At 42.6% G+C, this 24,864-nt stretch overlaps 1 protein-coding gene across 8 annotated transcripts in view; it reads left to right on the top strand.

Moving 5' to 3' along the window:
* Positions 1 to 24,864, top strand: part of dip2a (disco-interacting protein 2 homolog A) — a 238,931-nt gene that overhangs the window by 113,740 nt on the left and 100,327 nt on the right. For all 8 annotated transcript variants that reach the window (XM_037539171.1, XM_037539170.1, XM_037539169.1 and 5 more), the window contains exon 2: positions 11,499 to 11,570. In XM_037539171.1, the coding sequence (XP_037395068.1) occupies positions 11,499 to 11,570 (72 nt within the window). The remainder of the gene's footprint in view (positions 1 to 11,498; positions 11,571 to 24,864) is intronic.

Here is a 24,864-nt window from a genome sequence, read left to right as displayed (position 1 = left end):
CTCATACTCTCTCCTTCTCTCTTCTCTCTCTGTCCTAACCCCCTTTACTCACTCTGTCTCTCTCTCTCCCTCTCTCCTCAGTTAAGTGTGCAGTTGGTGGTATTATATGTGTTAAAATGTTTAGATGAGTCTTAAAGAGAGCAGTGCTGCGCACAGGTATTGATGTATTGATTACTGTCTGACTCATGTAGACCTGGAGTTTCCCCATTATCTGATTACTCAAGTGCATGTAAACGCGCTGATTGGATTACTGACCACATCTGCAGTTACATTATTAAATGCATGTAAACACACTCACTATAAACACATAATAATAATAATAATAATAACAACAACAATAACAATAATAATAATGTTGGACCAATCCTGAAGTCTGGGGGTGCTGCAGCCCCCTCAGCCTAGCCCCACCCCCTGCTCTCTGTGTCCCGTCTCTCAGAGGAGAGACACAGTTTATGCACAGTACTGTGTTGGAATCATTGCACCCTGTCAGCAGTACAGTAGTAAGTGTTCATGAGTTTGTATGAGTGTTTTTGAGACTGTGTGTGTGTGTGTGTGTGTGTGTGTGTGTGTGTGTGTGGTGTGTGTGTGTGTATGACTCTAATCCTACAGCTCAGTTTTGTGGGAGAGAGAGGAGAGGAGGGGGTGAGAGAGAGAGAGAGAGAGAGAGAGAGAGAGAGGTTTGAACGTTTCTCTTTGAAAAGTAACAAAGAAAAGCTTCTAAACCTCGACTGCTCTGCTTCTAGACCCTGGAGTAGATCTCTCCCCCACATTCTCTCTCTCTCTCTCTCTCTCTCTCTCTCTCTCTCTCTCTCTCACTCTCTCTCTCTCTCTCTCTCTCTGTGTTGAGTTTCTTGCCGTCTCTGGATTCACTGGATTTTCCTCTCAGGCTACAGCGGTATGTGATTAGTTTGATTCTGATGTGATTACTTTGATTTCAAATGTGATTATTGTGATCAGTTTGAAGTCAGATGTCATTAAATTGATTTTGGCTATGATGAATTTGTCTCTAGATGTGATCAGTTTGTTTCTGGATGTGATCAGTTTGTTTCTGGATGTGATGTTAGATTCTGGATGTGATCAGTTCGTCTCTGGATGTGATCGGTTTGTCGCTGGATGTGATCGGTTTGTCTCTGGATGTGATCGGTTTGTCTCTGGATGTGATCAGTTCGTCTCTGGATGTGATCAGTTCGTCTCTGGATGTGATCAGTTCGTCTCTGGATGCGATCGGTTCGTCTCTGGATGCGATCGGTTCGTCTCTGGATGCGATCGGTTCGTCTCTGGATGCGATCGGTTTGTCTCTGGATGCGATCAGTTCGTCTCTGGATGTGATCGGTTTGTCTCTGGATGTGATCGGTTCGTCTCTGGATGTGATCGGTTCGTCTCTGGATGCGATCGGTTCGTCTCTGGATGCGATCGGTTCGTCTCTGGATGCGATCGGTTCGTCTCTGGATGCGATCGGTTCGTCTCTGGATGCGATCGGTTCGTCTCTGGATGCGATCGGTTCGTCTCTGGATGCGATCGGTTCGTCTCTGGATGCGATCGGTTCGTCTCTGGATGCGATCGGTTTGTCTCTGGATGCGATCGGTTTGTCTCTGGATGCGATCGGTTCGTCTCTGGATGTGATCGGTTCGTCTCTGGATGCGATCGGTTCGTCTCTGGATGCGATCGGTTCGTCTCTGGATGCGATCGGTTTGTCTCTGGATGTGATCAGTTTGTCTCTGGATGTGATCGGTTCGTCTCTGGATGCGATCGGTTCGTCTCTGGATGCGATCGGTTTGTCTCTGGATGCGATCAGTTCGTCTCTGGATGCGATCAGTTTGTCTCTGGATGTGATCAGTTTGTCTCTGGATGTGATCAGTTCGTCTCTGGATGTGATCAGTTCGTCCCTGGATGTGATCAGTTTGATGCTGGACGTGATCAGTTTGATGCTGGACGTGATCGTGATTCCGGGTGTGATCACTGTGATTTCACAGTGTGATTAGTTGTGATGATTCTGATTCTAGATGTGATCAGTTTGATTGTGGGTGTGATGCGTTTGGTTTTGAATGTGATGACTTTTGATTTCGTCTGTGGTTTATTTGATTCTGAATGTGATCAGTTTGGAGTGTTTATTGGACTGACAGGCATCGGGCGCTTTCACTTACTCTTGAATTCTGTTTGTGATGTGATCATCTTAGCAGTTGTAGTTTTCATGCTTAGCCATGTGCTGCAAGTGGAATTTAACAAAGACATGCAATGGCTGGAGCTGCACTCAGCAGATAATTTCACTAAAATCATCATTATCATGTTTACTGTTATGTTATATGGTAGTTTCATACGTTTACAGTCCAGGTCAACAGTGTTAAACAGGTGAAGGCTGTACCTGTAGCTGGCGCAGTGGAGACTGAGGCTTTAGGGATGGTGTGAGGGTCTTAGGGTGGTAAGATTTAAACAGTAGAGGCGTGTCTGTGCGTTTCAGCTGTAGACACAGAGGTGTGAAAAAGTTTAGGCGCCCCGTTGTTGTTATTATTGTTGATTTTCCGAGTATATAACAAGTTCACACATCCTCTACAGAGACAAACTTCTGCACATTTTAACGCACACTCACTGTTTAATTGCTGGATTTAACATACTGGGGGAAAACAGAGCGTAAACTGTGGCCTGTGCAAAAGTTATGGCGCATTTTCTACTTAGTTTTTTTGTTTTTTCCGATAAGTTAAACTCAGCAAACAGAAAGTTAGAAAATCAACAAAACATGCTGACTGACGACAAACTTTCATAGACGACTACGCACTGTGCAGACTGTGTGTGTGTTTGGTGCAGTCACCGTGGTAACGGAGATGAATGTGATGAATGCTGTGTTCAGAGTGGACGGTGCAGAGGTCAAACGAGGGTCAGATTCCACTGTTCTTCAAACTTGTTCACTGCAGTGCTCACATCATAAATCCAGCAGAACCCTCACCTCTCATTCACTGCTCACTGCCTCTGCATTGGTACACTGTTCAAAAGTTTGTGGACACCTGCTCCCCTAGCATTTCTTCTGAAATGAAGGGCATAAATATTGAGTTTGTGCTACAGTAACAGCCTCTACTCTTCTGGGAAGGCTTAACACTAGATGTTGGAACATTGCTGTGAGGATTTGATTGAGCATTAGTGAGGTCAGGTACTGATGTTGGATGGTCAGTTCTCGATCACTCCAGCTCATCTCAAAGGTACTGGATGGAGCTTCATCACTGCAGAGAACACTGCTCCACAGCCCAATGCTGGGGGGGGGGGGATTAGACCCCTTTAGCCCACACTTGGCGTTGGGATGGTGACCTTAGGCCCTTGTACAGCTGCTCCAGAGTGTCCTATTCTGTTGGTCAGTGCTTTTCAGTAGAGATTATACAGGCTGTGTGCGCAGAAATTGAACACGTCAGCAATAGGTGCCCTTAAAGTAGCTGGATTCACTCATTGGCAGGGCTGTCTGGATCCATTTGAAAGTATGAATTTGTGCATTCATTGTTTTTTTTTTCATTGGATTGTGGTACAAACTGAGACTTTTTGATGTTCTATGGTGTTTCTTGAATTGAAGTGAGTCCATTCTGTCAGAGTCACATCTTCACACTATCAATTATTATGCCACTTTAAAGGTTTGATCTCTTTAGTGGCCTCTCGGACGCTCTCACATGTAGCCTGGTCTAACGGTGGAAATCTCCGCAGCTGAAGTCTGCCCGTGTTTAGTTTCCTCTGAATCCGTTTTGCGCCGGTTTCTTCTGTCCTGGCTGTGGTTAATAATTCATCATTTTCGGGATAATTGGAAGCTGAGGAATGATCCTAATCCACAGGAGACGGGGAAAAACGGGGAGAAGCCGTCATTCTCTGGAGATTTTAATTCTCTTAGAGGACAAGAGGCTCTTTTTCGGAAGCTGTTCATCAATTAGAGTCGTCTCGGGGGATGGAGGGTGCTTTCTTTCCGTGTTTAATTCGGTCAGTGTGTCCAGAGGTGATTGGCAGGTACCCAAATATGAAACACGACACAAAGCTTTCAGAGAAAGAGAGACGGAGAGGGAGCTGATTCCTTTAGACAGAAATGTGGGGCACTCTGCTGTGCCTGGAACTGTCAGACGTGTGTGTGTGTGTGTGTGTGTGTGTGTGTGTGTGTGTGTGTGTGTGTGTGGACTGAGACAGAGAGATGAGCTCAGCAAAGAAAAAGAGGGAAAGAGAAAGAAGGGAGGGGGGCTTTAGTCAGTATTTGGCTGAGAAATGTGTCTATCTGTCTGTGTGTGTGTGTGTGTGTGCGTGTGTGTGTGCGTGTGTGTGTGTGTGTGTGTGTGTGTGTGTGTATATGGGTCATTCTACAGAAATGTCCACTTTCATTATATATTTTATAATATTTGTGTTTTCTTTATATCATTTGCATTATATATTCCATAGTCATGCATAGATTATTTTAGTTAAAATAGCAGAAAAATGTTTTTTTACTTCAAAATACGGCTTCAATCTTCCCACATGACTCGAGGACGAGCTCTTCTGTGGTGCTTGGATTCTGTGATTGGTTTTTAAATCGATGTTGCTAAATTGAGGCTCCAGAAGGTGTAACTGTTATAATAACGTATTGTTTTATTTTAGAAATATGAATAATTTGTAACCCTAACATGTTTATCAAGTGTAACATAATATATATATAAAACTATCTATCTCTCTATCTATAAATGTAGATAGAGATAGTAAATCTAAAAATAATTAGGGCTGCAACAATTGATTATTCTATTGAATATTATCTTGAATAATTTAATATTATCTCTGAATAACAAAAGCTCAACATATGTATTTCACTTTAATGATTATGAAAAAAAAGGGTTTCTTAATATTATGATGATGATGATGATGATGATGGTGATGATGGTGATGATGGTGATCTGGCAGCCCTGAGCAGGCTGCTGTGACCGAACGTGTCGGTGTTGAGCGGTGCAGGAGGGCAGTCTTTATAAGTTTGTGTGTGCTCTGGACGGCCGGCGCACCGTGGAGCTTCTTCTCAGACATAAACGCAGTGGAGAGCAGCAGGAAAAGCAGTTAGACGGAACCCGGCGACTAAACCCGCAGCATCAGCTGGGATTAGAGCTCTAACGCAGACCGCTCTAATGCAGACTGACTGCAGCGGACATATCACTGCGGCTTTGACTGAAGGCACCGTTTGACCGATGATAATAATCCAGTTTTTTTTTGGGAAGTGCAGATTATCTTCATCTTTATAGATGCGCTGCTGTTACTGACTCTCTAGCAATTAGCCTCATAAACCAAGCTTTGTAAACTGATTGGATCAGTGCTGAGTGATCAACACTGAAGCACATGCTTTCATAAAACAGGTAAAAGTGGCAGTTATGTGAACTGCTTCTCAGTGTTCGGTGGGATTAGTGAATTTTCTTTTGTAGCCCTGATTTATATATATATATATATATATATATATATATATATATATCGCTGCTGTTGGAACAAAACCTCATATCTCCAACATACTGACTTTACAGGAAAAAGAAAAAAAAACATACTTTACTTTTAATGTAATTGAATGGAACCAGAATCTTTTGGGCCATTTCTTTTAGTCCGTTCATCACGACGTGTGAGCAGACTCTGTATAAGGTATTTTCAGATAATGTCAAAAACTGAAAGGAGTCAAAATTGGAGACTTCTGGAGGTTTATATAAGGCAACTTTACAGGACAAACTTTTAATGTAACGTTTAAGTGGAAAAATATGTTTTTTTTTTTCAAGCAATTCTGGACCATTTCTGTTGGTCCATTCATCACAAAATATACCCCATGCCAAAGGACTGGATGCCCTAGCAATTCGGATATGCCTGGATCGGATCATGACGTTCCTGTCCAGCGCAGTTCAGGATAAATTCTCTTTTGTTCCGTATGTCAGTTTTGGAGGCCGTGTTACTGGACGATTGTCCTGAAGGCCCTCCGTGGTTACAGTGTGTTATTGTCCTGCTGGAGGTCTAACTGTACACACAGTGGTCTTTTCTTTTCATCCGTGAGTCAGCGTCCAGCTGGGTTCATCCGTCAGCCGTGCAGGCCGGAGTCAGGCTGCGGTGAACTCACCTCAGCCCCGCCGGGCGCCGGCCAGGATTACACTGCTGCCCTCTCTGAGTGGAGACGCTGTTCTGTGCTTTGGCCTGTGCTGTCCAGTCCACTGTAGAGAGGTTCAGGTCAGCTCCGAGCACACAGAAGCCTCACGAGATAGAAACTGATTTCTTCTTATTGGTGTTATTCTTTTTAATGAAACTACTGCAAAGTAACGGAAAAGCATGACTGATAAACAGGTACTGTCATAAGACGTGGTATGAAATAATGTCGGGCCCACATGTCAAACACAGGGTTTCATTTACCATTAATATGATTCAAATTAGCCTGTTTCACAATGCACTGCACTACAATCCCCAGTATGCATTGCAACATAGTGCGCACTTTGGCCCTCCTCCCCTAACAGCAATCGGCAAATCGGTTACACCATAACAAAGATGAAGTTCCGGCAAGTAGGAGAATAGTTTTGCATATTTCGAATGAACAGTGGCCCATAGGATTATAGCAAAGTGATCATTTACAACAGTGGTTGAGTCCTGCTCAATCTGGCAACCCTGACCAGCAATGAGCAAAGCCGTGTTATTACAATTATGGCATTTGGCAGATGTTGTTATCTAGAGCGACTTACAATTTGATCTTACACAGGAAGGTGAAGGTGGTGTTAGGAGTCTTGCCCAAGGACTCTTATTGGTATAGTGTAGGGTGGTTACCCAGGCGGGGCACTGAACCCCAGTCTACAGCGTAGAAGGTAGAGGTGTTACCCACTACACTAACCAACCACTACATGTGATGTTTACTCTTGAAAAAGATGGTTCTTCACAGGTTCTTTAGTTCTGTATGGAACCAGAGAACCCTTTGCATGATGTTTCTCTGGTGAAATGGTTCTTCAGACTGATGGACAATGTCTTGTACATGCTTCTATATGGCGCCAAATAAGGTTCTGCTATCATTACATGCTTGATATCGTAAAAATAGAAGAACGCCTTCTGGCGCGATATCAAACCCTTTTCTAAAAGGTTCTGCATAGAACCACATGCAACACATTCTCACTCAATCTGAGGAACCATTTTCTTTGCTAAAGAACCCTGAAGACAAACCTTGTTTCAGTTTGTAGAGCTCTTTTTGGTGCTATATAGAACCCTTTTCAAAAAGATTCTATGTAGAACCATACACAAAACATTCTGCATCAGTCTGAAGAACCGTTTCACCATGCAGAGAACCCTTTAATTAGGCAAAGGGGTTCTTTGAGTGTTCATGGTTCTATAGAGAACTAGCTAAAGAATTTGCTTTAGAACCCCGACGAACCATGTTTTTGTGTGCAGATCCTTTTTTTGGTGCTATAGACAAGCATTTACAAAAAGGTTCTATGTAGAACCATACGCAAAACATTCTGCATCAGTCTGAAGAACCATTTCGTCATGCAAAGAACCCTTTTGGAGTGTTCATGGTTCTATGGAGAAGCATTTTCTTCATTAAAGAACCCTGAAGATGAATCTTTGTAGCTTGTAGTGTCCAAAATCCTTTACTGCCATCACCAACCAATGTTCCCGATTATGGTGTTCTAGATAGGGATCTAGATTTCAAGCGCATAGTGATTATATCTCAGACATGGCTTTAGAAATGCTAGTGATTTATTTTGGAGGTAGAATTAATGCCTTATGATAAGATCAGATCTTCTGACTGGAGCTGAGTTGATGGTTTCAGACAGTGGTCAGCAGGTATTGATGTGTTATTGATGTTAAATGGTCAGTAATACAGGCGCGTCTGGGCTCTATGGAGCGTTCGAGCAGCTGTTTGAGTGTCACGTTCTCCCGGCGCTCCTCGCCGCATTGTTTGCAGGGTTTTGCTCGTTGGGCCTCAGAATCCTCTGATTCTTTAGCGCCGTCAGTCACCGAGGCTGCGGCCTCCACTCCCAATCAATACGGCTTTTGTTCTGGGACGTGGAGGCTCTTCTCACGCTGCGGTTCTGCCCGTAGGACGGAGCAGAAAGGGAACAAACATCTCAACACGGGGCTGGAGGGCCTGTGGAAAAAAAGGTGCTGTCCAGATCAATAAATCATTTTTATTGATTTTATTATCAACTTTAATTTCTTCTCTAGTGCCGAGTTGTTTTACATCTTCTTTATCGATCTCATTGACTATGATTTTCATTTATTTTCCTGCTATTCGATCTTTTATTGAGTTATTATATTGTTGCCATTTTGATGGTTTATTAATTGTTTTACTAATAAATTCACTATTATGATTATTATTACAACTGTTTTAATGATTGATGTTTTTACAGTCTTTTTTTATCCATGATTTCTGTATTAGCTCACCTACAATTGTAAATGAGCACCTCCCTCAATCAAGTCTGAATAAAGGTTGGTTGGTTGGTTGGTTGATTGATTGACTGATTGATCAATCGATCAATTGATATAAATGTACTTTAAAAGGTACAACAATTGTTTTAACCCCTTAAACGGCCAGGATCCACCATCAGGCTTCAAGTTTTATTACACACTTCTACAACCCACCCAAAAAACCCAAAACGTAGGTTTTCCCACTGGTGGTCTGGTTTTCCCACTATTGGTCTAGTGGCTTGGATTCTGCGCTTTCACCGCCATGGCCTGGGTTCAATTCTGAGGCATGTCCTCTGTTTACGGGCAGTCGTGGGCTGGATGTTAGGAAACCAGCCCTGTGACCGGAAGGTTGCCGGTTTGATACCACCGGCTGACAGTCCATGACTGACGTGCCCTTGAGCGAGGCACCTCACCCCCAACTGTTCCCTGGGCACTGTGGATAGGGCTGCCCACCGCTCCGGGCAAGTGTGTGTGTTCACTAGTGAGCATGCTTGTGGGTGTTTCACTGCGTGGATGGGTTAAATGCGGGGGTCTAATTCCTGGCTGATGGTTCTGAATTCAGTTTGCGCTGAAGACCCTGTAGTTACTGAATAGGAAGCCTGAGATTTTAAGCTGCTGAGTTCAACCGTGTCCCTTAGGTGTCTCAGACAGAGAGACAGAGAGAGGGAGAGAGAGAGAGAGACAGAGAGAGGGAGAGAGAGAGAGAGAGAGAGAGAGGGAGGCAGAGAGCTAGAGAGAGAGAGAAAGGGAGAGAGAGAGAGAGAGAGGGAGATTGGAATAAGAGCAGTCATTTATTTGGTCAATCCATCCTTTTATCCATGTATTCTGCTATCCAACTATCAGTCCATCCTTTAATCCAGCCATCCTGCAGTCTTACTGCAGAGCCGGTACTGATCTCCTGCTGTCTGAACTGTGCTGAACCCCTTCACTGTATCTCCTCTCCTGTTAATACACACTGTGCAGTCTATCACAACTGTTACTGTAATGACACTTTTCACGACAGTAGTGATGCAGCTCAGAGCTCGTCATGTCTATAATATGTGCTGTTAGACGACCTCACACCGCTCAGTGCCTGCTGTCTGTAAATGTCTGTAAAAGAGTCTCATACGCCATGTAAATATGTAAATAGATACTTTTATACTTTATTTTATTTCTCTTGTACTTTAACTTCTTTATAGAATTATTTCTATTTTGTATTTTTCTGCGTAGTTTATGTAATTATATGTCTCGCTACTGAAACACTGCAATTTCCCTCCAGGATCAACAGTGTACTGTCTGTCCGTCCGTCCGTCCGTCCGTCCATCCATCCATCAGTGCATCCGTCCATTTCTTCAGCTGTTTACCCGACTGTCCATCACCCACATAGTTAAAAAGAAGAGTAGATCAGAAGGGAAAGTTCTCCCGTATATTGTGGCTCTTTCCCAGCAGCGCTCTTCATTCCTGGCCGTGTTTTTGATCGGGAACACTGCTTTGCCATTCCAAGGTCCTGCGGCTGTGGAAATCTCTCCAAAAGGCTTCCATTAGTTTATAAAATTGCACGTCTAACAGACAGCCCCGGGAATTAAGTGTACGCTGGAGAAACCAGGCTGTTCCACACACCGTCAGCAGCGTCTGCCCACCGCGCGAGTGGGGGGGGGAAGAGCGGTCCGTGTCAGGAAAATGAGATTTTAATGGCTATTTGTGAAGTTAGGCTATCGTTGAGGAATTCGGACTGACTGAGGGTTTTTCTGAGCGGGGGGTTTAACCCTCAGTAGATCCCTATGTTTGGGTGATTTATTGTGCAGGAACTGTTTGTTGGGCTTGTCTGGTCCGCAGGTCTCTCCTTATCTCTCTCTTTACTCCTATTCACTGTCTTGGTGAGGAATGACTAGGATTATGACTTAAAGGCATTAGAGGGTTTTATTCCTCTTCCCGTCTGAGGTCAGTCATTTTTAATAGCCAGTGTGTGAGAAAGACGTCTATTAAATTAAGAAGAATAAGGCGAGCGCTGTTCACCCTGCCAGCGTGGAGAATAATGAGGTGCATATTCCGAATCTGAGGAATGTAATAAGTTGTTTGTGAGTCAGGAGAAAGGGATTACGGCCTGGTGTTGGTTAACCGATATCTGAGGTCACTCTGTGTATTGTTTTGCTCTGTTTATGTGTTGGGGGTTTCGAGGGGAGACACCAAAGTTCTTAAAGGGCTTTTTCCGCAAATCGGGGGGGTTGGGGATTCACAGAATATTAATAATGATTATAAAATAAATAATGATTTTCTGGATGTTTGTGTGTTCGTGTGTTTACCCATCTCCAAGCCGCTCCTCGAGGAAGCCCAGTATTATATGTAGTTATAAAGCAGCTCCTGGTTTGACCAATCAGTGCTCAGTAAATTGAGCTCATGATGTAATTGATGATATTAACGAGTCTCTGTGGCGGCTGTGAAGGTGTCCAGGAAAAATATGGAAAAATATTGTTACTCTTTATTGTTTTTCTGTTTATTTGAATTATGAATACGACTTTATTCTAATGTATATTGTGATAAACTCACTGCTGAGGTCAACTGGTTAAAAATGTGCTTATATGCCTAAAACTTTCACACAGTACTATAAATATCTAAGAAAAAAAAAAATAAATAAATAAATAAATAAATATATATATATATATATATATATATACACACCGACTCTGAATATACACATATACACAATATACACTAGTACTGTGCTATTCTAATGTACAGTTGTACAGTAATAAGTTCTGAAATAAAACTATGAAATGTGCTGTTGTACCCATTCTGTATATGCAGTTAGTCTGAGGGGGATAATAAATGAGATGCAGGTACTCAGGGATAGAACAGTGACCTAGACATCTTCCAGATTATACAGGATATGGACAGAAGATGCACAATATATCAGTCTATATGTGTAGGTACAGATTTACAGATAATAACAGATTATTATTAATAAAATATGCTGATATTACATGTACTGATGGCATTTTTGTTATGTATTTAAGTTATGACATTGTTTTTGTGTCCACTTTAAATCATTTCCGTCTCCACTGCATAAGGTATTATTGACTAAATTAGTATTGAATTCAACTAAATTTCTCTCTCTCTCTGTGTCTCTGCAGGGGACATCACACAGAAAGGCTATGAGAAGAAAAGAGGAAAGCTGCTAGCGCCCTATATCCCACAGATACAAGGTAATTACCTTTACGCCTAACTTTAGTACACCTCCCATCTGGAGTGTGGGGACCCCTAGCTTTTCATTATGTTTTAATAAATGTGATCTTTGTTTCTCATTTCATTCAACTTGCCATATTACAGCCTATGCAGGCTTATATATGACATGTCAGTATAAATATTAGTGACACTGTTAACTTCAGAATGAAACAAAAGATCGTATATTTTATCCTCTTGTTGGGAAGTCAGCATTAAAATTGTTCAGGTGTTTAAACTTCGGGGCCAAAAGAGTCTCAATATGTGCTTTAGGTTTGCTTTTAACAGTAGTTTGGAAAAGAACGTCGTCAAATCCAAAATTCAGGTAACAGTGTTAAATAATCAGGACACATAAAAAAAAAAGGGTAACTGTGTTCAGTTACAGGAATGAGATTACAAATGCATTAAAAAAATAAGTAATTTCTAACAGAACTACATAAAAATAAATAAATAAAAAAAATACTGATACTGTCACGCGACCCTCTGGCTCCGACTCACACATGAACTCCACATCCCAGAATCCCACGGGAGGCTTGAGAACTTTCTCAGTCCTCCAATCGCCGCTCACAATCACCAGAATACTGATGATTGGCACCTGTACTATGTGTCATATGACCGGTCGAGTTTAGTTCATAAGCCTGGGCTATGTGTCATATGACCAGTCTAGTTTAGTTCATAAGCCTGGGCTTTGTGTCGTATGACCAGTCTAATTTAGTTCATAAGCCTGGGCTATGTGTCGTATGACCAGTCTAGTTTAGTTTATAAGCCTGTACTATGTGTCGTATGACCAGTCTAGTTTAGTTTATAAGCCTGGGCTATGTGTCATATGACCAGTCTAGTTTAGTTTATAAGCCTGGCCTGTGTGTCATATGACCAGTCGAGTTTAGTTCATAAGCCTGGGCTATGTGTCGTATGACCAGTCTAGTTTAGTTTATAAGCCTGGGCTATGTGTCATATGACCAGTCGAGTTTAGTTCATAAGCCTGGGCTATGTGTCGTATGACCAGTCTAGTTTAGTTTATAAGCCTGGGCTATGTGTCATATGACCAGTCGAGTTTAGTTTATAAGCCTGGCCTGTGTGTCATATGACCAGTCGAGTTTAGTTTATAAGCCTGGCCTGTGTGTCATATGACCAGTCGAGTTTAGTTTATAAGCCTGGCCTGTGTGTCAAATGACCAGTCTAGTTTAGTTTATAAGCCTGGGCTATGTGTCATATGACCAGTCGAGTTTAGTTTATAAGCCTGGGCTTTGTGTCATATGACCAGTCAAGTTTAGTTTATAAGCCTGGGCTATGTGTCGTATGACCAGTCTAGTTTAGTTTATAAGCCTGGCTTTGTGTCATATGACCAGTCTAGTTTAGTTTATATGCCTGGGCTATGTGTCGTATGACCAGTCTAGTTTAGTTTATAAGCCTGGCCTGTGTGTCATATGACCAGTCGAGTTTAGTTTATAAGCCTGGCCTGTGTGTCAAATGACCAGTCTAGTTTAGTTTATAAGCCTGTACTATGTGTCATATGACCAGTCTAGTTTAGTTTATAAGCCTGGGCTATGTGTCATATGACCAGTCTAGTTTAGTTCATAAGCCTGGGCTATGTGTCATATGACCAGTCTAGTTTAGTTTATAAGCCTGGGCTATGTGTCATATGACCAGTCTAGTTTAGTTCATAAGTCTGGGCTATGTGTCGTATGACCAGTCTAGTTTAGTTTATAAGCCTGGCCTGTGTGTCATATGACCAGTCTAGTTTAGTTTATAAGCCTGGGCTATGTGTCATATGACCAGTCGAGTTTAGTTTATAAGCCTGGGCTATGTGTCATATGACCAGTCTAGTTTAGTTTATAAGCCTGTACTATGTGTCGTATGACCAGTCTAGTTTAGTTCATAAGCCTGGGCTATGTGTCATATGACCAGTCGAGTTTAGTTTATAAGCCTGAGCTATGTGTCGTATGACCAGTCTAGTTTAGTTCATAAGCCTGAGCTATGTGTCATATGACCAGTCTAGTTTAGTTCATAAGCCTGGGCTATGTGTCATATGACCAGTCAAGTTTAGTTTATAAGCCTGGGCTATGTGTCGTATGACCAGTCTAGTTTAGTTTATAAGCTTGGCTTTGTGTCATATGACCAGTCTAGTTTAGTTTATAAGCCTGTACTATGTGTCGTATGACCAGTCTAGTTTAGTTTATAAGCCTGGCTTTGTGTCATATGACCAGTCTAGTTTAGTTCATAAGCCTGGGCTATGTGTCATATGACCAGTCGAGTTTAGTTTATAAGCCTGAGCTATGTGTCGTATGACCAGTCTAGTTTAGTTCATAAGCCTGAGCTATGTGTCATATGACCAGTCTAGTTTAGTTCATAAGCCTGGGCTATGTGTCATATGACCAGTCTAGTTTAGTTCATAAGCCTGGGCTATGTGTCGTATGACCAGTCTAGTTTAGTTCATAAGCCTGGGCTATGTGTCGTATGACCAGTCTAGTTTAGTTTATAAGCCTGGCTTTGTGTCATATGACCAGTCTAGTTTAGTTTATAAGCCTGTACTATGTGTCGTATGACCAGTCTAGTTTAGTTTATAAGCCTGGCTTTGTGTCATATGACCAGTCTAGTTTAGTTCATAAGCCTGGGCTATGTGTCATATGACCAGTCGAGTTTAGTTTATAAGCCTGAGCTATGTGTCGTATGACCAGTCTAGTTTAGTTCATAAGCCTGAGCTATGTGTCATATGACCAGTCTAGTTTAGTTCATAAGCCTGGGCTATGTGTCATATGACCAGTCAAGTTTAGTTTATAAGCCTGGGCTATGTGTCGTATGACCAGTCTAGTTTAGTTTATAAGCCTGGCTTTGTGTCATATGACCAGTCGAGTTTAGTTTATAAGCCTGGGCTATGTGTCATATGACCAGTCGAGTTTAGTTTATAAGCCTGAGCTATGTGTCGTATGACCAGTCGAGTTTAGTTTATAAGCCTGGGCTGTGTGCCGTATGACCAGTCTAGTTCAGTTTATAAGCCTGGGCTATGTGTCGTATGACCAGTCTAGTTTAGTTCATAAGCCTGGGCTATGTGTCATATGACCAGTCTAGTTTAGTTTATAAGCCTGGGCTATGTGTCATATGACCAGTCAAGTTTAGTTTATAAGCCTGGGCTATGTGTCATATGACCAGTCTAGTTTAGTTTATAAGCCTGGGCTATGTGTCATATGACCAGTCTAGTTTAGTTTATAAGCCTGGGCTATGTGTCATATGACCAGTCTAGTTTAGTTTATAAGCCTGGGCTATGTGTCATATGACCAGTCTAGTTTAGTTTATAAGCCTGGGCTATGTGTCATATGACCAGTCTAGTTTAGTTTATAAGCCTGGGCTATGTGTCATATGACCAGTCTAGTTTAGTTTATAAGCCTGTACTATGTGTCATATGACCAGTCTAGTTTAGTTTATAAGCCTGGGCTATGTGTCATATGACCAGTCTAGTTTAGTTTATAAGCCTGGGCTATGTGTCATATGACCAGTCTAGTTTAGTTCATAAGCCTGGGCTATGTGTCGTATGACCAGTCTAGTTTAGTTTATAAGCCTGGGCTATGTGTCATATGACCAGTCTAGTTTAGTTCATAAGCCTGAGCTATGTGTCGTATGACCAGTCTAGTTTAGTTTATAAGCCTGGGCTATGTGTCATATGACCAGTCTAGTTTAGTTTATAAGCCTGGGCTATGTGTCGTATGACCAGTCTAGTTTAGTTCATAAGCCTGGGCTATGTGTCATATGACCAGTCGAGTTTAGTTTATAAGCCTGGGCTATGTGTCATATGACCAGTCTAGTTTAGTTTATAAGCCTGGGCTATGTGTCATATGACCAGTCGAGTTTAGTTTATAAGCCTGGGCTATGTGTCATATGACCAGTCTAGTTTAGTTTATAAGCCTGGGCTATGTGTCATATGACCAGTCTAGTTTAGTTTATAAGCCTGGGCTATGTGTCATATGACCAGTGTAGTTTAGTTTATAAGCCTGGGCTATGTGTCATATGACCAGTCTAGTTTAGTTTATAAGCCTGGGCTATGTGTCATATGACCAGTCTAGTTTAGTTTATAAGCCTGTACTATGTGTCATATGACCAGTCTAGTTTAGTTTATAAGCCTGGGCTATGTGTCATATGACCAGTCTAGTTTAGTTTATAAGCCTGGGCTATGTGTCATATGACCAGTCTAGTTTAGTTCATAAGCCTGGGCTATGTGTCATATGACCAGTCTAGTTAGGTTAGGACCCTGGGGGTTAGAGAATTACGTAGGTTAGGGAACCAGCCTTGTGACCAGAATGTCGCCGGTTCGATCCCCTGAGCTGACAGTAGGTGACTGAAGTGCCCTTAAGCAAAGCACCCAACCCCCAACTGTTCCTCGGGCGCCGTGGATAGGGCTGCCCACCGCTCCGGGCAAGTGTGCTCACTGCCGCCTAGTGTGTGTGTGTGTGTGTGTGTGTGTGTGTGTATTCACTAGTGTGTATGTGCGTGTTTCACAGAGCAGAGGTGTGGTCCCCCATTGTGGGATTAATAACAGGTTACAAAAAAAATCAAAATAAATAAATAAATAAATAACAGGTCATACCTTAAGACAGAAATATGGACAGTTTCAGTAACACAGCCCGGGTCTTTTAGTCTTACTTCATTAAAAGGTAACAGCTTCAAAGGAAGCTGATGTGTCTCTAAACTTTTGGCAGCTAGCGCATCTTTTGTGGACAGTTTGAACACATCTTTTCATTCTGCATGTATCATCGCTGGCTGACCTTGAGCTGAGGGGCAGAGGTCAGAGTTTTACTGCAGTGATTTATCCCCGCTGTAATTTCATTAATGCTCGGAGCGCAGTCCTGTCACGCTCGCTTCATGTTAATGACAGCAGGCGTCTCTCTCTCTCTCTCTCTCTCTCTCTCTCTCTGAGGAGAAGAACAGACGTTGTTCTAGAGCGGAGAAAGTCAGGCCTGAGAGATGAGTCAGACACATCAGATTGTTAATGAAGTGTGGATGGAGACTGAGACGCTCTGTCAAACGCACCACAAACGGCCACCTGGATTTCTACTCAGGCTTCTTGGCTGGCCGGCCTCGTGAACACGCTGGAAAACAGTCACATCACTGACCTGTGGTGGCCAGACGTTTCGCATTCAGGTGGTGCCAAAGGTGTTCTATTGGGTTGAGGTTGGGACTGTGTAGCCCAGTCAAGTTCTCCACACCAAACTTTGTGCACTGGTGCCCAGTCATGTTGGAACAGGAAGGGGCCGTCCCCAAACTGTTCCCACAAATTTGGGAGCGTGAAATTGTCCAAAATCTCTTGGTGCTGAAGCTTTAAGAGTTCCTTTCACTGGAACTAAGGGGCCGAGCCCAACTCCTGAAAAACAACCCACACCATGATCCCCCCTCCACCAAACTTTACACTTGGCACAATGCAGTCAGACAAGTACCGTCTCCTGGCAACCGCCAAACTCAGACTCGTCCATTGGATTTCCAGATGGAGAAGCGTGATTGGTCACTCCAGAGAACACGTCTCCACTGCTCTAGAGTCCAGTGGCGGCGCTTTACTCCACTGCATTCCACACTTTGCATTGCGCTTGGTGATGTAAGGCTTGGATGCAGCTGCTCGGCCATGGAAACCCATTCCATGAAGCTCTCTACGCTGTTCTTGAGCTGATCTGAAGGCCACATGAAGTTTGGAGGTCTGTAGTGATTGACTCTGCAGAAAGTCGGTGACCTCTGTGCACTATGCCCCTCAGCATCCGCTGACCGCTCTGTCATTTTACGTGGCCGACCACTTCGTGGCTGAGCTGCTGTCGTTCCCAATCGCTTCCACTTTGTTATAATCCCACTGACAGTCGACTGTGGAATATTTAGTAGTGAGGAAATTTCACGACTGGACTTGCTGCACAGGTGGCGTCCGATCACGGTACCACGCTGGAATTCACTGAGTTCCTGAGAGCGACCCATTCTTTCACTAATGTCTGTAGAAGCCGTCTGCAGGCCTAGGGGCTCGGCTTTATACACCTGTGGCCATGGAAGTGACTGGAACACCTTTTTTTTTTTTTAGCCCCGCCCCTGCATTTTAGAGCAGGCTGTGAGGCTGCATCACTGTCCCTCATGGTCCCTTGTGACAATTGGATTGCATTGTTTGGAAGTAAACGTGTTCCAAAGGCTGAAAATTAGTGTGAAACATTAAAAATTGTCACTAGCGAAGCGCATATTTGGCTTGCGTTGTTGAGTTGTGCTGAAAATACATCTGCAGTAAACCGGTTCGGTCCCCTCAGCTAAGAGTCCATGACTAAAGTGCCCTTGAGCAAGGCACCAAACCCCCAACTGCTCCCCGCGTTCTCACTGCCCCCTAGTGTGTGTATTCACTAGATACCGCAGCTTCTTTCTCAACTCTACCGTAGCTCACTCTCCGTCATAAACACACTATGGATTCACACAACAGTCTATCATAGTGCACTCTATCACGAACACACCACATACACCTGTATCTTATCCTCCCTCTAATTGATGTGCACTATCTGCTGCTGATGGATTGGTACAACTGCAATACATACGCAAGTTCTGTGCCATATCCATAAAACTGCATGTGTAAACAGTAAATTTGTACAGTTTCTTAATTCTGTTTTTATTTTTTATATTTTTCTGATAACGGACGCCTTGTTTATTTATTTATTTCTATAGTATACCTTAAATTTCGTATTTTGTATGACGCACATCTTTGTCTACTTACTGCTCTTTATCTGTTTACTGTGTGTTCTGCTGTAACAATGCAAATTTCCCCCAGTGGGATAATAAAAGTCTATCTTATCGTATCTTATCTTACTAGTGTGTCTGTGGGTGTTTCACTGCACGGATGGGTTAAATGCAGAGCTCTAATTTCACAGTGTGCAAACACAGTTGGCTGATGGTATTTCACATAAATAATAGCAGCTCCCTGCAGTCTGAGCAGATGACTTGGTAAAATCGCAATTCTAGTTAGGATTTAAAGGTTAAAAACTGAACTGAACCAGATTTGCCGTTTCCCAACCTTATACAGCCGTATAGCTCCACACCTGCCACAGAAGGCTCTTTTATATGGCTTGACATGTATGTACAAGAGTGTATCACAGCCAAAGAACTTGCCTGGGTTTATCACACTGAGAATGATGCAGGGAATTTACTTGTCCAGTCTGTACATCAATTTCCACATTAATACAATGAACAATGTGTCCCAAAGTTTGTAGACACCCCTTCTGATTAGTGATTTGAGGTGCTTGCACCCAGTCACATAGCGCATCTCCATTTTTGTCGTTTTTCAGTTTTTGAAATAATTTGAAAAAGCATGTTGCTCTTTACATTGTGCATAAATTTCATGACGAATGGACCAAAAGAAACGTCCCAAACTGACTTGGGGGGAAAAAAATCCGGTTCCATTGACTTACATTAACATTAAAGTGTGTTTTTCCTTCTCCTGTAAAGTTACCATTTTGGAGATACGAGGTTTTCTTCCAACAACAGCGATAAGCACGTCTGTCAGACATTACTGAACGTTAGCCGCGTAGAAGCTTAAGAAGCAGATCAGCTACTTTTGAGGTAAATAAATAAATAAATAAACTCGATTGTTTTGTCAACTTTTCCTTTAACGGGCCTTCACTTATCTTGGCCGTCTGCAGATCAGTGCGCCCTTAAATCACCTCTGCTTCCCAGGCCATACATTAGCCTGATTGCAGCGATGCGTATCGAGTCGGTATTGAGTTTTGGGAACGATAAAGCACACACACTGTGACAGACTCATGAATCACCATTAGGAAGATGTTTCTCCTGCTCTGTGCTCAGGAGACGCGCTGTAGCTTTATACGCATGTATGTTTTATCGCTCATTCAGATACAGAGACGTTAGCGACGCGGCACATTAACGCCAGTCGATCCACAGGCCGCCGCGATAAGCAGTGCTGGAACATCGTTCAGTAGCAGAGACTCTGAGAAAATAACTTGTTGCAAGATCTTATTGGGTCTAGAGTATCTGCTTGCACGTGGCATATCGGCTTGTGGCTAGCATATAATCTTGACAATAGCATATTAGCTTGACGATAGCATTTATGGATAGCGTTTGCTTATAGATAGCGTATAAGCCTGAGGAGAGCGTATGAGCTTATAGATAGTATATGAGCTTATGGATAGCATTAGCTTATGGATAGCGTATAAGCCTGAGGAGGGCGTATTGGCTTATGGATAGTATATGAGCTTATGGATAGTATATGAGCTTATGGATAGTATATGAGCTTATGGATAGCGTATAAGCCTGAGGAGAGCGTATGAGCTTATGGATAGTATATGAGCTTATGGATGGCGTATAAGCCTGAGGAGAGTGTATGAGCTTATGGATAGCATTAGCTTGATTCCCGAATGTGTGGAGTTGAGAAATCGATGATTTTAGAATCCGTTCCCAGCCCTGCATATTAGTTTGTGGATGGTGAATTTGCTCGCAGACACCATAATAGCTCATGGATAGCATATTAGCTGGATAATGCATGGACATTAGCTTGTGGTCAGAGTGTGGTTAATGGAGAAGATGGCAGTGACTCTCTGCGCATTGAATTGAATGGCAGTGACTCTCTGCGCATTGAATTGAATGGCAGTGACTCTCTGCGCATTGAATTGAATGGCAGTGACTCTGCGCATTGAATTGAATGGCAGTGACTCTCTGCGAATTGAATTGAATGGCAGTGACTCTGCGCATTGAATTGAATGGCAGTGACTCTCTGCGCATTGAATTGAATGGCAGTGATTCTGCGCATTGAATTGAATGGCAGTGACTCTGCGCATTGAATTGAATGGCAGTGACTCTCTGCGCATTGAATTGAATGGCAGTGACTCTCTGCGAATTGAATTGAATGGCAGTGACTCTGCGCATTGAATTGAATGGCAGTGACTCTGCGCATTGAATTGAATGGCAGTGACTCTCTGCGCATTGAATTGAATGGCAGTGACTCTGCGCATTGAATTGAATGGCAGTGACTCTCTGCGCATTGAATTGAATGGCAGTGACTCTGCGCATTGAATTGAATGGCAGTGACTCTCTGCGCATTGAATTGAATGGCAGTGACTCTGCGCATTGAATTGAATGGCAGTGACTCTCTGCGAATTGAATTGAATGGCAGTGACTCTGCGCATTGAATTGAATGGCAGTGACTCTCTGCGCATTGAATTGAATGGCAGTGACTCTCTGCGCATTGAATTGAATGGCAGTGACTCTCTGTGAATTGAATTGAATGGCAGTGACTCTCTGCGAATTGAATTGAAAAGCAGTGACTCTCTGCGAATTGAATTGAATGGCAGTGACTCTCTGCGCATTGGACATTTCTGCTTTATTGAAAGATGAACTGAGTCAAGATGCCGCTGTAGCATATTGAGCTGAACAATGAATTTTGTTAGGCCACATGAAGGGCTGTTAGCTTGAGGTTACCCTGTGGCCCTGAACCCACAGAACCAGATCAATAGGCTTTCTCAACAAACCTCTTCTCCTGTGATATTCTGGGCTTCCCTGCTGTCTGCGCTAACCTCTCCACGGGGACGTGCTCACAGAAGCTGCTAAATGCACTTTTCTGTGTATGTTTATTTTTAGAGCTGGTCTGAACGGCTCAGTATGAATATTTGATGAGCGCTGTGTCGAGCTGCTGAGGGGCGATTGTCTCTGCCTGCACTGTATGGCTTTTGGTTTGGCATCACGAAGGAAATCGGGACTCTGTTTTTAAGCAGGCCACGTGTCGCAGATGGAGATTTCCACTCCGGAATCTATTTCCCAACAAGGCAGAGTGTCTCACTACATGCCCGCTAGCCTTTTCCCATAAGCCTCTGCTTCCTATCCTGTCCCACCACACTTGGATAGGGTGACACAGTGAGACCGGAGGGTGCATACTCTGTCCACCTCATTCCTGTGTCCATGATGCTTTGAGTGGCTTCTGTACAGAACTTCCTGTAGAAGTGTAAACAAACTATATGTAATAAATATTAATAAATACTTATAGGCTGCAAAAAATGTAACTTGTCAGGTGAAATGATCTTAAATCTACACAATATAGCTAATATTTCTCATTTTGAGATTGTTGTAAGTTTATCCATAGATTTTTAACTTTTTGAAAATTTCTTACATTTAAATTTCTTTAATCTTAAATTCTACTGCTTATTTTTTGTTTGCTTGTTTTAAGTCTTCTAGAGTAAAGTCAGATTATCTCACTATATAAGCAGGTAATATTCTTGTCAGGAATATACTTGAAGCAAGCAACATCATCTATCAAAATAGTGAAATATTTTTAGTTACTAAAATCACATAAAACTAGCAAAAAGTCTCTAGAAGTAAGTTAAATAATTCTATAATTATAACTCACAGTAAGCTCAAAATGAGAAACTTTGTGGTAAACTTGCTGTGTGGACATGTGGAGCTGTAATTAACACTTGACAAAGCTTAAGGGCTTCATTTCTGTTAGCACATTAGCATCTGAGCGCTAATCTTAACTTACACTGCACTGATTTCATGACTTATGACTTTGGCAGGGACTAAAAATAAAATAAATTTTCTCCTCAATTTAGTCGTTTCCAATTCCACCCACTAGTTAGGTCTCCCCCAGTCAATATGATACCACCAGTGCTAGGAGGGGGAAGGCTAACACAGGCTTCCTTTGGACTGATGCTCACGCAACGTCATTAGACAGCTGAACGCGCTTGGAGGAGAACGCCAACCGCCAGATCTGTTACTTCAGCTAACAGACGCCTGCGCTGACTGGCATCGTTTTGAGTGAAGGGGGTCCATCCTACCCACCCAGAGAGAGCGAGGCCAATTGTGTTCTCTTGGACTTCCGGCTACGGACGGCTGCAGCATCACCAGGGATTGAATTCACAATCTTCTGATGACACTTAGATGGTTGCGCCACTCACGATCCCGGAACAGGAAGATTTGAGCAAGAAACTGGTGAAAAAGAAGTTGACTTTAGCTTCACTGAGAGCTGAAAGGTATGAAAACGGATGAGGAGGCTGCTCTGAGTCTGCTTGCCAGGTGACAGTAGGTCAGTATTGTTTTGTCCCGTTTGCTAATGTTTGTTAATGATAGCAACTGAAGAGCTTCACCCCAGCAACTGTAGCCAAAGTTTAAATGTAAAAGATAGTTAGATTACTTGCTGTGTTGTTCTTGTTCATAGCTCTAATGGCCACGAAGGTCTAAAAAAGTTTTGTTTGCCTCAGCAATGTCCGTCCATGAGTTAGGGGCGGGGCGGTTGAGAGATGTATTTGTTTTGTTTTGTTGAGTGTAAATATCATCCGGGCCTGGTTCGGTATTGGCCCTCGGCCGATCGTCCTGAATTTCGGCCCCAAAACCAATGATTGGTCCGTCTCTAAACCAGACTGTTTGATTTTATGCCGTCATACAACAGAGGTCACTTATTGCTGGTACGTTAAATGTAAAGGTTTGCAGATTTCTTGTCCAGTAACAGTGTGTGTCCTTAGGCATGGGTTTGGGTTCAGTGCTGGCAAAGCATACTTATTGCTGGAGCTCTTTGTCCACGTTCTAAGTAGAAAATGCCACACAGTGTGGTCAGGAATTCCTATTGTAGGTGAGCAGAGGGCAGAACAAATCTGAGCACATCAGCAGTTTATTACGTAAGCCCGATCATGAAGGCTGTGTGTTTCTGCAGCAGTGGGCTGTTGTAAAGATGTTAATTACAAGCGTTATTTTTCTACAAATCCTCAACAAGTAGATTTATTCTGATCCTTAAAAATGGGCCTTTTTTAAGGGGCTTAATTACAGCTCACTGTGAAGAACAAGCTCACTGGCAGATCAAGAGTACAAACATACACACACACATTACTCACAGCCTGGTCTGGAACGCTCTCTTCAAGTTTGACTAGTAACAGCCAAAGTTGCGCATGAGAGCCGTGATCTGATTGGTCAGACGTTAACCAACCATAAAGAGCCTTTCTCCCCAGCAACTGGACCGAGGCAACTTGTTGCATCTATTGCTCTGTTGTCTTTGTACATTGCTGCTCTTTGGTGTGACTGGATTGTTGGACAGAAGTGGACGTTGAGCTTTGGTTTAGGGGTTTTTGAGGGCTGCATGTAAGGAGTGGTCAGTTTCTAAAGTTTCTTAAAGGCTGTAGATGCATTGTAGGGCACTGAGTACTGATATCTGGCCATTTAATGATGATAATTATTGCCGTTTTGCTATACTATTTATATATGTAATAACATTTATGGTCTTTAAGCTACATTTTATACCAGGGGTCAGCAACACGAATCTTAAGAAGAGATATTTTGCTCTTTCAACAAAACTAAAACCACCTTGGGAGCCACAAGATTTTATATCCAATTTACCACCTTGACAGTAAATATGTCTCAGTGTGTGTTGATGTCCTAGCATAGGCTAAAAATATAATATAAATGACTTACTTTGCTCTGCTTTAAACTTTATCTCAGCTGTAGCTGCTTTTCTCGCATCTCCAGCAGGAAACTTTTCTGAAATAGTAGAGCAGTTTCTTGTAAAATGGCTCTCAATGTTGGACTTTTCACGAGGCTGAAGTCACCAGAATGTAACTGCGGCAGCATTTAAGGTGAAACGTGAGAATTCGAACAAGAAACTGCCTTCAGCTTCGTGCCTTTTGGTGTTTTAACAGTTTTTCATTGCAGATCAGGAAACGTATCAGGAAGCCAGCTGGAGTGATTACAAATGACATTAAGTCCAATCGTCTCCAGGTTATTAATGTTCGTCTTAAATCTCTCTCTTTGCCTTTTTGTTACCTACTAGCCAGGCAAGGCTGTTGTCTGGGTTTCGAGCCGTCTGCGCTGATCTTCAGGGTTAAAGGGTGAATCAGCACTTCTACATTAACTCCAGCGTTTAAGACCATTTACTGTTAAACTGTGTTGAAGGATCAGCAGAGCTTTATTTTACTGTAGAGGTGGATTATTAGTTAAAGAGCTGCGTGTTGCCCGCCCCTGTTCTATATGGACAGGTCTGTTCACATACTCCAATGATGTAAACTCATCACATAGAGTTACACATAGAGTTTCTCTTAGGACCTTTCTCAAGAACACACACACACACACACACACACACACACACACACACACACACACACACACACACACACATATATATATATATATATATATATATATGATATAATATATGGATCATTCAAATGAGTTGGTTCAAAGTCCGAGTTCAAAACACATTTTAGACTTTTAACTGATTTATTTAGACTAAAGCCCTTCTGCGCTGACTGACCTCATACCCATAAAATAAACGAAATGCGTGTTTCGGTA

The sequence above is a fragment of the Pygocentrus nattereri genome, chromosome 6 (assembly GCF_015220715.1).
Source record: "Pygocentrus nattereri isolate fPygNat1 chromosome 6, fPygNat1.pri, whole genome shotgun sequence".
NCBI lineage: Eukaryota > Metazoa > Chordata > Actinopteri > Characiformes > Serrasalmidae > Pygocentrus > Pygocentrus nattereri.
The sequence above is the reverse complement of the archived record's forward strand: the minus strand, read 5'-3'. Positions and strand labels throughout refer to the sequence as shown.